The sequence below is a fragment of the Equus caballus genome, chromosome 2 (genome assembly GCF_041296265.1).
Source record: "Equus caballus isolate H_3958 breed thoroughbred chromosome 2, TB-T2T, whole genome shotgun sequence".
Taxonomy (NCBI): domain Eukaryota; kingdom Metazoa; phylum Chordata; class Mammalia; order Perissodactyla; family Equidae; genus Equus; species Equus caballus.
Window position 1 is genome coordinate 85,965,020 of NC_091685.1, and position 14,537 is coordinate 85,979,556.

Sequence of the window (14,537 nt, forward strand, 5' to 3'; positions counted from 1 at the left end):
CTAATTCCTCACCTCCCGGATGGAGCCTGATCGTTTGCAAGTCTAACTAGTTCCCGGGAGGTGCTGCTGCCCGAGCTTTGAAAACCACCGGCCTACCACTTTCTTCCTCCCGCTGGCGGTGATTTCAAACCCAATCATTACTTTGTTTTTCATTCATAGGACATTTCTTAGGCCCTGACCAGGTACCAGGAGCTGTGCTACACATGGGGGAGCAGGGGAGGGGGCGTTGCAATTAGAGGTGGACCTTTCCTCTGCAAGCTTACGTCCTGGAAGGAAAATAAAACAAGGACAAAAATAACTCATAGAGGGTAGGAAGAGATTACTGTCCCCAAAACAGGTCCAGGTGAAGCTTTGTAGGATTTTTAAGAAGCTACAGATTGCCCCTGGCGGGGGGGGGGGGGGGGGGGGGGGGGGGGGGGGGGGCGGGCAAGGCTGATGGTGGGGGTGGCGTTTGAGCTGGGCCTTGGAGGATGGGTGAGACCTGGCCATGTGGTGATGAGGGGCAATGAGAATTCCAGATGGAGGAAACAGCAGTACCAAATTGCTTGGAGGGGAAAAAAATTGTTGGGGTTGGGGGCGGTGACCATGGGGAAAGGCAGAGATGGGGATGTTCACTCTGACTGGCAGAAATCCTGGGTTCCTGAAAGCTTGTAATGAAAGATAAGGATGTGCTAGGCTGTGGGTGGCCTTGGGTACCAGACTGTACATTTGGGATTTAATCTCTAGAATGGGAGAAGCTGTAAGGAAACTCCATGGCTTCCTTTCTGGGTTCAAACCCAGATCTTCCAAAGGGCCTATGGATGGAGAGCTCTGCACACTGGGAGGGGCAGAAGTATCACTTTTGCTGCTGATGTTTGCTCTCCCGTAAGGCTGACGTCACTGCCTTGCCCACTGTCCTCAGGAGGCGTGGTCCCTCCGTTAACTCTGCCCTGGGAGGGACTCACAGCTTTTCCCTTAAACCCCCTAGCAAGGCTGTGTGGTCCTGGGACCAGCAGCCAAAAAGTGTCACCTGGGAGCCCATGAGAAATGCAGAGTCTCAGTCCCCATCCCAGACCAACTGAATTAAAATCTGCATTTTAACCAGACCCCAAGTGATTGCACATCAAAGTTTGAGCAGTGCTGGTTTAAACTTTACAAGACATGAGGATAATCAAAGAAAAATAGATATGGTTGCTGACCACCCCATAAAAGTTGACTGACCACGCTATGTGTGATAGCACCCCCTCACTCTAAACCTCAGTCTATTTTATTTTCCTTCCTCACCCTTACTGCCACCTGAAGCATGTCTGTCTATTTGTGTATCACCTTGGCTGGAGCTCCAGGAGATCGGGCACTTGATCTGCTTTGCAGCTACTATATTTCCAGCACCTAGAACAGAGTCTGGCAAATGTCAGGCCCTCATTAAATGTTTATTGAATGAATGAGCATACAACCTCATGATCTGGGACACGAGTCTACCCAGCTCCCTGTGTACCTCTTTATGGCAGACACTGTCTCCCTATTCCCCATCCTCCCCCTCCCCAGCTGCACCCCGTGGGGTCCACTGAGCCAGCTGCACCCTGTGTACTTGTGACACTCCTCCAATTTGGGGTGCAAGAGAGGAGAGAGCGTGGATTCAGCAGTTCCCTCTTCTGCTTGTCTGAGCTTTTCAGGCTCTGATTCCCGCCCCCCCCCCCCCCCCCCCCCCCGAGGACCCATCTCTGCCCCCAAACTGCAAAACTGCTCTCTGCCTTGGGGTAGGGCATACACAGCCCCTCCCCTGCTCTTCATCCATGGGAGTTTTGCCCTTGCCCTGTAACGTGAATTTCATGTCTCTGAACACAACACTCCAAACCTAACATCCTTACCTCCCGCTGACGTGTGTCCCAGGGACATCGGTGTTTTACTGGTCTGGTTTGGTCCTCTTTTTAGCAAGATTTTTCTAACAGATGGATTTTTGCGAGGGAAGAGTTGAAAGTGGGGAAATCAGTTTGGAGTCAGCAGTTCAGGTGAGAAATGATGAGGGCCAGAAGCAGGAGGCTGGCCGTTTTCAAAGATATTGATTGACTGTGTGGTGTACCAGACAGGGGGGATTCAGGGTTGGGTAAGGCCCAGCCCTGCCCTCCTACATATTCAGACAGGTAAATAAACCATCAATGACCATGCGTTGTGGTAACAGTGGGCCTACTGGAGGGGCCTAACCCAAAGGGCTTCCTGGAGGAAGTGGAGTCAAAGGCAACCCCAGAGGGAGGCTGCGGGTGGAGGAAAAGCATTCAGGGGACTGGAAAGTTCTGCTTGGCTGGAGCAGAGGGTGTAAAGGGGCAGTGGAGAGAAATGAGGCTGAAAAGTGACACAGTGTCTTTTGAGCCATGTTAACAACAAGGGCAGCTTGGATTTTAAGCAGGGGGATGATAATATGATCAGTTTGCTTTTAGTAGGATCACCCTCACTGTTTGAAGGGGGAAAAAGAGTGAAGGCAAGGGCCCCTGGGAGGAGGGGAACACGCTGAACTCCTGGGCCCATCTCTTCTCAGGCTCAGAGAGGCTTTCCCTTGGCGCCCAATCTAAAGAGTCATAGCCCCTCCCCCACCGGTTATTTTTTATCCCACGTTCTCTTTAGTTTCCTCAGAATTTACCACATTAGGTAATTGTTTTCTTCACTTGTTTATTGTTCATACTTCCTCTAGAGCACAAGGCTCAATTCATGAGAACAGGAAACTTGTCTGTCTTAATAACCTTTATGGTATGCCAGCTTCTACCTCAGTGCCTGGCACCCAGGAGGAAGTCCATAAAGATGTGTGGAATGGATGGCATAGAGGCCATCGAGGTGAAAAGAAGTGGTTTGCAAGGAGGGTAAAGGGTCGGAGGTGGAGGATTAGGGTCAAGAATGGTGCCCCAGATTCCTGCTTTAAGCCATTGGATGGATGGGATGTGGGGCTACTGAGTGAGATGGGGCCACCGAAATGGGAGCACTTTGAGGGACAATTAATATGTTCACTTGGGGGCGGGTTGAGTTCATGTGTCTGAGGGACATCCAAGTGGAGGTATGTAGGAGGCACTTAGAAGAATCTAGATCTCAAAAGTGAGATTTGGCCAGGTGAAAGGAGAAGGAAGGTAAATAGGAATGATGATGCAGGGATTAGAAAAAAGGACTTGGCAACTGATAGACAAGGAGAAGAAGAAAGGAAAGGGCAGAGTGAAAAATGAGTTCTTAATTTCTCTTAAGTGACATATGCTTCTGAGGAATATATTCAACATAGACAGGTATAAAAAAGGAGTGAATATCCCAAGATACATCACACCCATGGATCATTCCTGGTAACGTTTTGGTAACCATTCTGGATATCTCTCTCTTCCAGATGTCTCTTTATTCTTTATTTTGTATAACTGTACATTTACATACATTTACATTGATGGGCTCATTGTATACACGACTGCTTTTGCAGCATGCTTTTTCTCTTAACAATATATCATGGAAATATTTCTACATCAATAAATGTGGATCTGCATGATCATTTTAAAGAGCCACATAGATTTCTTTTGTCTAGATATTATAACTCATTAACCAATCTCCCATGGGTTGACAGGTAGATTGTTGCCAATTTTTCAATATTCTAAACAAAACTGTGTGAACACCTGTGTCATCCTTCCTTGTGTATCTGCTCTTCATTTCCTGAGAGAATATTCCTAGAATATTCTACAGTAGAACAAACACTTAAAATTTTGACATGTCTTGCCAAATTTCTCTCCAGAGAAATGGTCTTAATGTACACCCACACCTGAAGTGCACAAAGAGCCCGTTTTACCTCATCAGCACTGGCTGCCAAACGTTTTTCCCCTTGTCATCTTTATACGTGAAAATTATACCGCATTGCTATGGAAATTTTTTCTTTTTAGTGCTAATTTTTATTGAAATTATGTACATCCACAATTTAAAGAGTCAAATAGTTCTACAAGATGAAAAAACAGCAGCCCCACTCCCACTCCACCCGTCTCCATTCCTGATTTCCATTCCCCAGAGGCAATGCCTTTCAATTCTTTGAGCCATTTTTTCTAGTATATGCTCCATATGTTGAATAATACAATTGTGTAATATTTCTTGATTTTTAGTCAATGGTATTATGTATTGATTCTCTGCTGTGGAAGATAAGAACTAAACTCTCTAACACCACTCTGCCCACTCTATCCTACTGCCACTGCTGCCCCTTCTTCCATCTTCTCAGTTTAGTTATAGCACCAGTTGTGGCTGTCTTTATCCAATGCTTACATTACTGTATCTATTTGCATATTTCAATTTCCTTAGTTTTCTGTGTACCACTCATCTGCGCATCCCAAAACCCCCTGCTGGAATAGTACATATCTTCTCAATACGTTGGAACACACTGGCTGATCTCTCAGCTTCATCTTTTTCTTGGAGATGCACTTGGCGAAACCACCTGTGCCCCTGGTCCAGCCGGGATGCCTGCACCTTCCGTCTACTGCCTAGACATCCATCCTGGATGCCCCTCCACTCTCCCTGGGGAGTTCTTTCACCCAGAAGGGAGTGTCCTGGTTGTACTCCTCTTTCCTGCATCTCCTGTTTCTCTCTTTCTCAGTTTACTCTGCTTGAGTGGAGCTCATCCTCTGGGAGCCTCCTGGACAGCACTTGTAGGACGTAAATGTTTTTGAAATTTTGCATTTCTATAAATGTCTTTATTCTGCCTCCAAACTTGATTGGTAGTTTGTCTATACAAATAATTTTCCTTTGGAAATTTGAACACTTTGTTCTGCTGTCTTGTAACGTGTGGAGCTGCTGTTCCAAAGTCCAGTGCTGTTCTGAGTCTTGATCCTTTGCATATGACCTGTATTTTCTCTCTGGAAAGGCCTTTCCTTTTGAACCTACGATTTTCTAATTTCATGTTGATGTGCCTTGATGTGGGTCTTTTTTCATCCTTTGTGCTGGGCAGCTGGTAAGTCCTCTCATTTGAAAGCAGGTGTCTTTCAGTTCTTGGGAATTTTCTTGTGTAATTTCTTGTAAATTTCCTGTTATCAACTGTCTCTACTCTCCTGTTCTGGAACTCCTATTTTTGGATATGAGACTTCCTGGCCAGATTGTCTAATTTTCTTATATTTCTCTCCTATTTTCCATCTCTTTGGGGTTTTTTTATTCTTTCTGAGGGAGTTTGTCAATTTATCTTCAACCTTTCCATTAGATTTTTTATTTCCATTCTCATATTTTTCTTTTCTAAGAGCTTTTCTTTGTTTCTCTATATTTTTTAAAGCATGGTGTTCATGTCATCATGGATGCATAACTCTCACCTGTGTCAAACATCTAGTGATCTTTAGCCATCTGCTTGTATTTAAGAGAAGACACTAAAACACTGTTTGGAAGCTCTTGTGAATGGGGAGAGCTTGTTGACAGGCTGGCTGCACTAGAGGGTGACCCAGCTGGGCCTTTTCGTAGGGAGAACACTGACGATCCATATCCGTACGTCTTTTCTCTTGGCCTGGATGGCTTCCCCAGAGAGAAATCCTCTGGTCTTCTGTGTGCAAGGGGTATGTCTGGCTGCCAGTATTCCCAGCCAACTAGGCAGGCCTGCCTCTACTAGGCCCAGGATGAGAGTACAAATAAAGGCCCACATGCCACATGTCTAAAGATCATAAAACAAGCTGCTCTGAAAGCACTGTCTGCAGGTCCACCCGTGACATGCAGCCTGCTTGACTCAGAGGCTGTAAGAGGCCATGCTCTTCCCACGCAGCCTGCTGCCTGCAGACCTGAGTGTAGCAGGGGTCTGCTGGGCCCGGAGGGGTGGTAGTTTGGATGTGTATGTGTTAGTTTCCCAGGTCTGCCAAAACAAGAGAAATTTATTCCTTCACAGTTCTGGAGGCCAGAAGTCCAAAATCTAGGTGTTGTCAGGGCCGCGCTCCCTCCAAAGACTCTAGGGGAGTATCTTTCCTTGCCTCTTCCAGCTTTGGGTGCCCCCAGGTGTTCCTGGGCTTGTGGCTGCAAATCTCCAATCTCTGCCTCTGTCTTCACGTGATCTTCTCTTCTGTGTTTCTCCTCTGTGCCTGTGTGTCTCTGGGTGTCAAATCTCCCAGTGACTTTCTCTGATAAGGACACCAGTCATTGGATGCAGGGCCCACCCTAAATCCAAGATGATCCCATCCCAAGATCCTTAACTTGCTTACATCTGCAAAGACCCTATTTCCAAATAAAGTCACAGTCTCAGGTACCAGGGGTCAGGACTTGGATGCATCTTTTGAGGGGACACAACTCAACCCACTACAGTGCCTACACCAGGGAGGACAACTGATCCCATAGGACTCCCCAAGGTCCCTGGTAGGTAGCTCCCCTGCTGCACGCTTCACTTTTCAAACTCAGGATTTCTAGACAGTTCTTAGCTGTTCCCAAATGACCCTACCACAGTGGAGGGAAGAGAGGCAGCGCGGTGATGAGGGAATACCCGTCTGCCTTCACCTGCTTTGGATGGTTTGAGGGGGCCAAATTTAAAAACTCCGTCTCTGATTTCCCAGAGCACAGGCTGTGCTTTTTCTCCTCTCCTTCTCCTCTAATCCACCTGGGGTGTGTCAGCCCCACATCCTTCCTGTCCAGGCAATTTCTACTCAGTTACCAAACTTTCAAAATATTTTCATAAGAGATAGAAAAGACAAAAAATAAAGTTTTTGTGTTTCCAATTTGAGATGCACAGGGCCTTCTAAAGCAGGGCAGAGGCCCTGGGGCCTGATCTAGGGGTGACCTGCCACTGAGGGACCGGGCTGGGGCTCTCTCCCTTCAGATGAGGACTTTCGATGTGGTCTAGCCCTGCTGTGTGTGCCTGGTGCCTCTGAGCCCCACTAGAATTCTACCAGGGTTGGGATCGCAGTCTTAAACCGACTTTCAGCTGAACCTTCTATTGGCAACCCCACTTGCACCCCCACTTCCAGAGTGCTAAGACCCCTCAATCTCTCAGCCCTCCCAAGGGTCTTAGCACAATCAGCCTGCTTTCATGAAGGCTTTTACACAGTTATTCGTAGTGAGCTGAACATCTTTCCATAAATGGATTAGTCACATGTATTTCCTCTTTTGTGACTTTCTTGTTCACATACTTTGCCCTTTGGAAGGGTCCGTCTCTTTTATTTAAATTATAAAATTTTATTTAGGTTATTAACTTCTTGCCTCTCACGTATATTGTATTTTCCCCAGTTTAATTTGTCTTTCAAATATAGGTGATTATAATGTATTTGATTTTTATGTCCTCAAAATCTGTCGGTTTTTTTACTTTATAATTTCTAGGCTCGACATCATACTTAGAAATGACTTCTCCACCACATGATTCTTAAATTGCTTACCCACATTTTCTTCTAGTACTTTCAAGATTTTCTTTTTTGCATTTAAATATGTGATCCATCTAGAATTTATTTTCAAGTGAGGAATTAGGACTGGATCCAGCTTTCTGTTTTTTCCAAATGCCTAGCCAATTGTCTCAGCACCATTTATTGAACAATCCATTTTTTCCTCATTGATTTGAAGTGACTCATTTATCACATGTTCTTGGGTCTATTCACAGAACAGAGTCTGTGTTCTGTTCATTCATCTCTCTTGTTATCCCTGGGCCAATACTGCTTTCAGTTAATTTCTGTGGATTTCAGTGTCTGATAAGCCAAGCTCCCAGTCTTTATTATTTTTCTTCTGAATTTCCTGACTATCTTTATATGCTTACCCTTCCAGATGAATTTTAATGTCATTTTAGTTTCCAAAATACATCTTCTTAAGATCTTGAATGGGCTTACGTAATAATATATCAGGAAAAATTGTCAAAAAGTAGACTCCACCCCAGAAAAAAATATTGTACAATAAGGAACTATTACTAAAAAAGAGATGTCCCTAAGAGTGTCACCACGACCACCACCACCACCATCTTCATCATAGTTTGTTTTTTCCTTAGGAAATAAGAGTATTGTTTCAATATCACTTGATCTAAGGAAGTTCTTACTTGTATTTAGCAGAAATCTTTTCAGCCACAATTTCCACTCCCTAAGCTTTCCTGGTGTTCAGTAGAATAATTTATCATGCTTCATTATAATGACTTGAAATCTGGTGGATAGTTACTCATTTGTGCCCAGGGCTATTGCTAGTAAAAGGCAAAGGGAGTGTTTCTTCTCAACTTAACTAAAAACCCAGTTCCCTGTTTTAAGTTGACTTTAACAAGAAGCACTATGAACCTGAAGATCGTGAACAGCAAAATGAGGAGGACCCGGGAGTCCTGTAGATTATAGCTTTTATTGAGATAATTGGCCCTTGGATGAAGCATTTTCCTACAAAACTCTCTTATAGTTTCTTATTTATACTCATTGCCCAGTGAAGTAGACAAGAGGAGCTCTTATATCAATCTCCAGTTTCTAATAAGGAAATGAAGACAGACATAGGTTAGTGTTGTGCCCAAGGTCACCCAAGGAACCAGTCAGCTCAGTGTTCCGTGCTGGGTGGTGCTGGGTGGCTACATGGCTCAGGGCTTCAAACCCATGCAATGTCTTCTCCCTCAAAGCAGCAGTTAGCAGAGAGGGACCTCTCAGACAAAGGAGGGGACTAGGGTATTGCTGCTCTCTGAGGGTTGCCACTAAGGCTTTGCTCCTGGAAGGCTGCATTTGAGCCTAGTTTCTATGACATCCATTGGAATATCAGGGACCACCAGGTGGGATCACGCAGGGGCAGGGAGCCATGGAGAAGCTGCCAGCATCACCTGATGCCACCCACTTTCTCTGTCTTTCCTGGCATCATCCAGCAAGCCCTGGCACATGTTGCCTAAGCCTCTACTTCGCTGTGTCATCCGGAGCTTTGTTCTCTCTTGTGAGGGAACCCCTCGAGCCTCTGACAGAAGCACAGATTTTAATATGGAACCTGTTTACGTCAAATCAGAAATCCCGGACTAAACTATGGATGGCATTGTTTCTTTCCATCTGCCAGAACTGCTTATGCCATTTGAAGAAAAAAATCTAGTTAATATCAGATTTGTGTAACAAAGGTTTTATTTGCCTTCCCTTCTTTGCCATCATTGGGGAGTTTAGCTTTTAACACTACAGGACTAGGGATTAAGCTATCTGTGCTCTCCATGAAAGTTATAAGATTATGTCTTTCCAATGATTGGCTTTAAAAGTTTCAAATGACCAAATGTAGTGGATTAGCAGTGATCGAGGGACGATATAGCATGTGGGTACACTCAGTAGGTCGTCCCAAAGCACTTCCTGGGGATGGTCTCTGTGCTCTCCAGCTCATTCTGCAAGGGCAAGGCCAGATTACCCCCTTCCCTGGGGCCAGGCTTTAAATTAAATTAAATTAACAGGAGGACATAAAAATCCTCCAACTAAGTAGAGCCTCTAGTCAGTTCCATTTCTAAAATCTTGAACTTGAAAATGATATTTACTTGTTGGCATCATTTAAGATACCAGCAAAACAGATGTTTTTTAGGGGTTCTCAGATTGACACATCATATCCCAGAAGCCAGGGTGACACTGCTTATTGGGAACCCACACTGTACAACGTTGACTGAATTGCCAAACAGAAACCGCAGGAATGGAGCCTCGTCTGGTTCTCTGATCTAGGAGCAGAATCAAATATTTATGAATAGTGAGCTGATTACTGTTTTGTTTTGGAGTGTGTGTGCTTTAATTCCTTAAGCAAATATATTATTAGGGCTTTCATCCTAAATTATTCCAGTCCTAGGAAACATCACTGTTTTTCATGGTCTGGGTTCCCCATGTAATGCTGTAAAATACAAGCTAAGAAAACAAAGAAATTTTGAGAAGAGCTCTTTCTATGTTTTTCAGATTTCTCACACAAAACTTTCTGCGGATGATGAGTGGAAGTAAGTGATTAGTTTTTTTTTTATAGCTGTTATAGTAAAATTAGATTTCCATCTTAACAGTTTAACTTAAATGAAGCCATCAGTTTGTTTGTAAATTTCCCAGGATAAAGAAGGTGGGTTAGCATAGCCATGCGCGCACAAAGATATAGACCAAAACCACAAGGATTCCATCTGTTTTCTACAGTGTGTTCTATACAATCCCACAAAGCTAGATTGTATGTCCTTCGAAATAGGGCAGTGTCGAGTTAGTATTTGTGTTAGGCACAAGATACATCAGGTTTTCTTTATATGCTGTTTCCCCTGTGTCCTGTACCTACTGCAGAGGCATTGGGCCCCTGTGGGCACCAAATGAAATGAAATAAAAATGCAAAGTTCCTCTTTTTTGCATTATGGTCATCAATTATGAGTGTATTCCTAATCAAGATGGGAAATACTTATTACATTTGTATACTACTTTCTACTTTCCAAAGTACTTCCACACAGGTTAACCATTTGAGATGCATTTTCATTAGATATACACAAAATAGATTAATGTCATAAGGCAAATTTCGTTTTATATCTATGCAAGTCCTGTTTTAGACTGATGATAAATTCACACTTCTATCTACATCGCCAAAATTGAAAGCCTGTTTGTTACATAGAATATGAAATAGTTGTTTTGGATTTGGGGCTGTAAAAACTATAACTAAATTCTTATACCCTTTTATTTTTCTTCATTTCCCATTGCTTCAGAGGAATGAGTGTATTTTTTAAAGAGGTTCTGGAAATGATTCTCATCTTCTAAGCTCAGCTAGGAGAATAATAGCCATGTGATGTTTTTTAGCTTGCTTACCTCATGTGAACTTTACCTTCTTCGTTTGATAAATGCAGGGGTTTCAGCTCTGACATTCTAAGATTCCGTCTCAAAGAAGCTGAGCTACAGCAGGAATATTTACGAGGCTCTGCAGGCCCATTTCTGTGTATTCTCCAGCAGGGGGCACCCCTGGGATTCAGATGGGGCCCTTTTCTGAAACTTTCCATACTTCTCAGCTCTTCAGAGTAGTTGTAGAAATGCTGTTAAAGCGGGAGAACCCAACCCGTATACCCAACAAGCGCCTTTAAAGAATCACAGTGTTGTGGCACGGAATATTTCTCCGCAGTGTTTTCTGATTAATACACTAGCTAAGTGCATACTGTAACCAGTCGTAAGTGGACATTTTAAGAGATTTAGTGACTGATGGTGCCCCATTGAGGGTGAAAGATAATGCTAACCAATATTTATAAAGTAATTAGTTGGCAGCATTTATCGTTCTTCCCCCTTTTCCCTAATCTTGACCCTGGACCTCTTTCGCTCCGGGCCAGTGATTCTCAATCACATGAGGAATCACATGAGTTGAGAATCACATGAGGACCTTTAAAAAGTACGGATGCCTAGAGCCCATCCTGGAAAGCTTTGTCCATTTACCAGGGCTGCCATAATGAAATACCACAGAGTGGGCAGCTTAAACAGCAGAAATGTATTCTCTCATAGTTCTGCAGGCTGGAAGTCCAAGATTAAGGTGTCAGCAGGCTTTGGTTTCTTCTGCGGCCTTTTTCCTTGGCCTGCAGATGGCCAGCTGCTCACTGTGTCTTCCCATGGTCTTCCCTCTGTGTGAGTCTGCGCCCTAATCTCTTCGTATAAGGACACCAGTCACCACCCACATGACCTCATTTTACCTTGATCACCTCTTTAAAGTCCCTATCTCCAAATACAGTCACATTCTGAGGTTCTGGGGGTTAGGACTTCAACATATGGATTTGGAAGGGGACACAAGTCAGCCCATAAAACCCAGCAATGGTCCTTTAAATGAGGTACAGCTTGGGCGCTGGGATTTTTAAAAGCTCCCCGGTGATTTCCAATTTACAGCCAAGGTCAAGAACCACGGCTCTAGGCTTTCCTCAAGGCTTCTTATGCTTTGGAAGTTAAACCAGATGATAGACTATTTTAGTGGTTTTTCTCTACCATTGTGCAGAAAGTAAGAGTCCAACGAAAAATGGAAACATTCCACCATCATCTGAATGTTTTTGCCTGTCAAAGATAATATTTAGGCCTCTTCTTTCTCCTTATAATGAGAAAAATTTGTACAACTCACTCAGGAGTTTTCCATAGCCCCATGAATAATAGCTCCATAGGCACCATCTGCAGGATATCCTTTTACTTGAGAATATTAGAAATTACTTGAAATTACTGATATTTCACTATTTTTGACTTTCAAAAATAGCAATTTCATAGGATTCAACCTCATAATCACTATTATTTCTCATATAGGTACAAACAAAATAACATATGTGCTTTACAGTTTTAGAACAATCCTGTGAGATATGGAGGGATCCTTATTTTAAATGTGCAAATGAGGAAACGGAGGCTCAGAGAGGGTGAGTGACTTTCCCAAGGTTACATGGCAATGAAGTAGCAGATCAGGGACTCGAACCCAGGTCTTCCTAGGGCCCGTCAGTGATTTTTCCGCCCTATCACCTAACTTGAAAGGACAATGCTGGGGCCAAAACTGCACATGGGAAAGCAAAAGACTGAGAGGAATTGATTTTGCTTATCACCTCTGGCTTCTCCTCTCTGCTGCTCCTTCCCCAAGCCTGGGGGAAAAGGAGGAACCAAGAAAAACTTAGGAAAACTTTGTAACCAAAGCTTAAAAACCCATATATTTGAAATGCACAATTGCTTCCTATGAGTCCAGCCAAAAAAGGCACTTTTTTTCTCTTTTTTTTTTTTTTGCCTAAATGTGCAAGGCTTGAGAGTTTTTCAGATAACCTCATATGCCGGTTCTAGCCTGCAGCAGGAGAGGATGTACAGGATGCACCGGGGCCATGAGTCCATGCACGTGGAGATGATCTTGATCTTCCTCTGCGCCCTGGTCATCGCCCAGATCGTGCTGGTGCAGTGGAGACAGAGGCACGGCCGGTCCTACAACGTGAGTTGCCCCCTGGTCACTAAAGCCTACCCCTCTGGCTGCCACATCCCTCCTTCGTTGCCTTGCCCGTTGCCCGCTTTGAAGAAAATGGTTTAGTTTAAGTTAGTGGTTCTCAACTAGGTGCAATTTTGCCCCCAGGAGTCATTTGGCAATGTCTGGAAATGTTTGTGATTGTCACGCCTTAGTGGGAGCGGGAGGGGGACGAGAGTTGCTACTGGCACATAGTGGATAGAGGCCAGGGATACTGCTAAACACGCCCAGGACAGCTCCTCATGACAAAAACATCAATAGTGCCAAGGCTGAGAAACCCTGGTTTCAGTAAACCAATTTTCCTTTTGAGCATGAACAACTTTTGCTAATGGCCCAGGAAAAGGAGGATTAGGAATAATAGAAACAAAAGGTTGCGGCTGTCTAACTTTGCTTCATTAGCAATAAACTGTCTTGGCATTGATGGTTTGCATATCCATGGAAATATCCTAATGCAAACACTGCACTGACCTCAGCAGCATGGAGCGCCGTCCCATCCTCACAGGCCAGTCCCTCTGGGCATGTCCGTTGGAACTGTGCCATCTCAGGGCCTCAGAGTCATACCCTGAGCCTTGTTGAACCTAAGACCCTGCCACTGCAATGGTTAGAGCAGTGGTGCTCAAATCTTAGGGTGTGTCAGAATCACCTAGAGGGCTTGTTAAATCAGATTCCCAGGTCCCCCCCGCAGAGTTTCTAATTCAATGGGGGCCCGAGAATTTGTACATCTAACAAGATGCTACTGGTGCTGGGACCACGTTTCAAGAACAAATGGTTTAGATTCAAGTATGGCCTAAATAGGGAAACATTGCAAAGGAAGAGGTCCTCAATTAACACTCTACATGCTTCTAGGTCTTGACCTGGTCATCGGATAAGAAGGCTTGCCTGTGACATATGAAGTGCTGGCTTAGACCAGTATTTTATTTTATTTTCACCCATCATAAAAATTATTTCCTGTGTAGTTCATGGTCTAAAATAATTCTTTTCAGTTCTGTATAATGTTTAAGTTTAGACAATTTGTCCATTTATTTAGAAAGGAATCTTGTTTTTGTTTTTTAAGCCAACACATTGATTTGCTGTCGTGTCACCACTGTCTTGTCAATTAAAATAAACACCCTCTATATTGCACTTAGACAAATTTTTTTAAGTGAAGGAAACTAGAATCAAACTTCATTAGTTAGTCACTCCCATATCAAAGAAAAGCTCCTTAAATATATCTTAACCATGGTTTCCTTATCTGCAAAATGGAAACACCTAAAACAGAATTTCTGGAGTCCTTAAGTAAGAAGAAACCTGGATTCTTAAGGAAGCCATTTATAGCCCTGTTCCATCCTTCCTTTATACCTGATAATTCTCTCTGAATTAGATAGTTTTTAAAATGTTCAGTTTCTGTGGCACCACAGGTATGGATTTTGCATAAAAGGCCCTCGCCCTTGAAAGGAAACGCCACGTGAGCCAACTGACCTTCACTGTATCTCTCCACTCTTCCTCCATTTTTATCTGATGATTTTTGACGTGGCTTACGGCAATAAGCATGTGGCCTTGTCCTGTGTTTGAAGTTGCTCCTGAGTCCACTCTCTGAATTCTCTCACACTCTCTGGGTGACTGCACCCGTCGATGTGGCACTCGCACCCTGGCTCATCTGGCCACAGATAGCCCTGCCTGTGAGTCAGAGGCTCCCCTGAAGTACCTGTTGCCAGTGGAGATTCTAATTCTTGACAACTCAGGCTACACCAGGCCCAGGTGGA

At 44.0% G+C, this 14,537-nt stretch overlaps 1 protein-coding gene across 4 annotated transcripts in view; it reads left to right on the plus strand.

Moving 5' to 3' along the window:
• RNF175 (ring finger protein 175) overlaps window positions 1–14,537 on the plus strand; it is a 48,792-nt gene that overhangs the window by 1,082 nt on the left and 33,173 nt on the right. For 3 of the 4 annotated variants that reach the window (XM_014737991.3, XM_023636415.2, XM_023636416.2), the window contains exons 2-3: window positions 9,783–9,820; window positions 12,624–12,765. In XM_014737991.3, the coding sequence (XP_014593477.2) occupies window positions 9,783–9,820; window positions 12,624–12,765 (180 nt within the window). Of the gene's footprint in view, window positions 1–9,782; window positions 9,821–12,583; window positions 12,766–14,537 lie in introns of all 4 variants that reach the window. The other variant, XM_070257648.1, reaches the window with a different exon arrangement.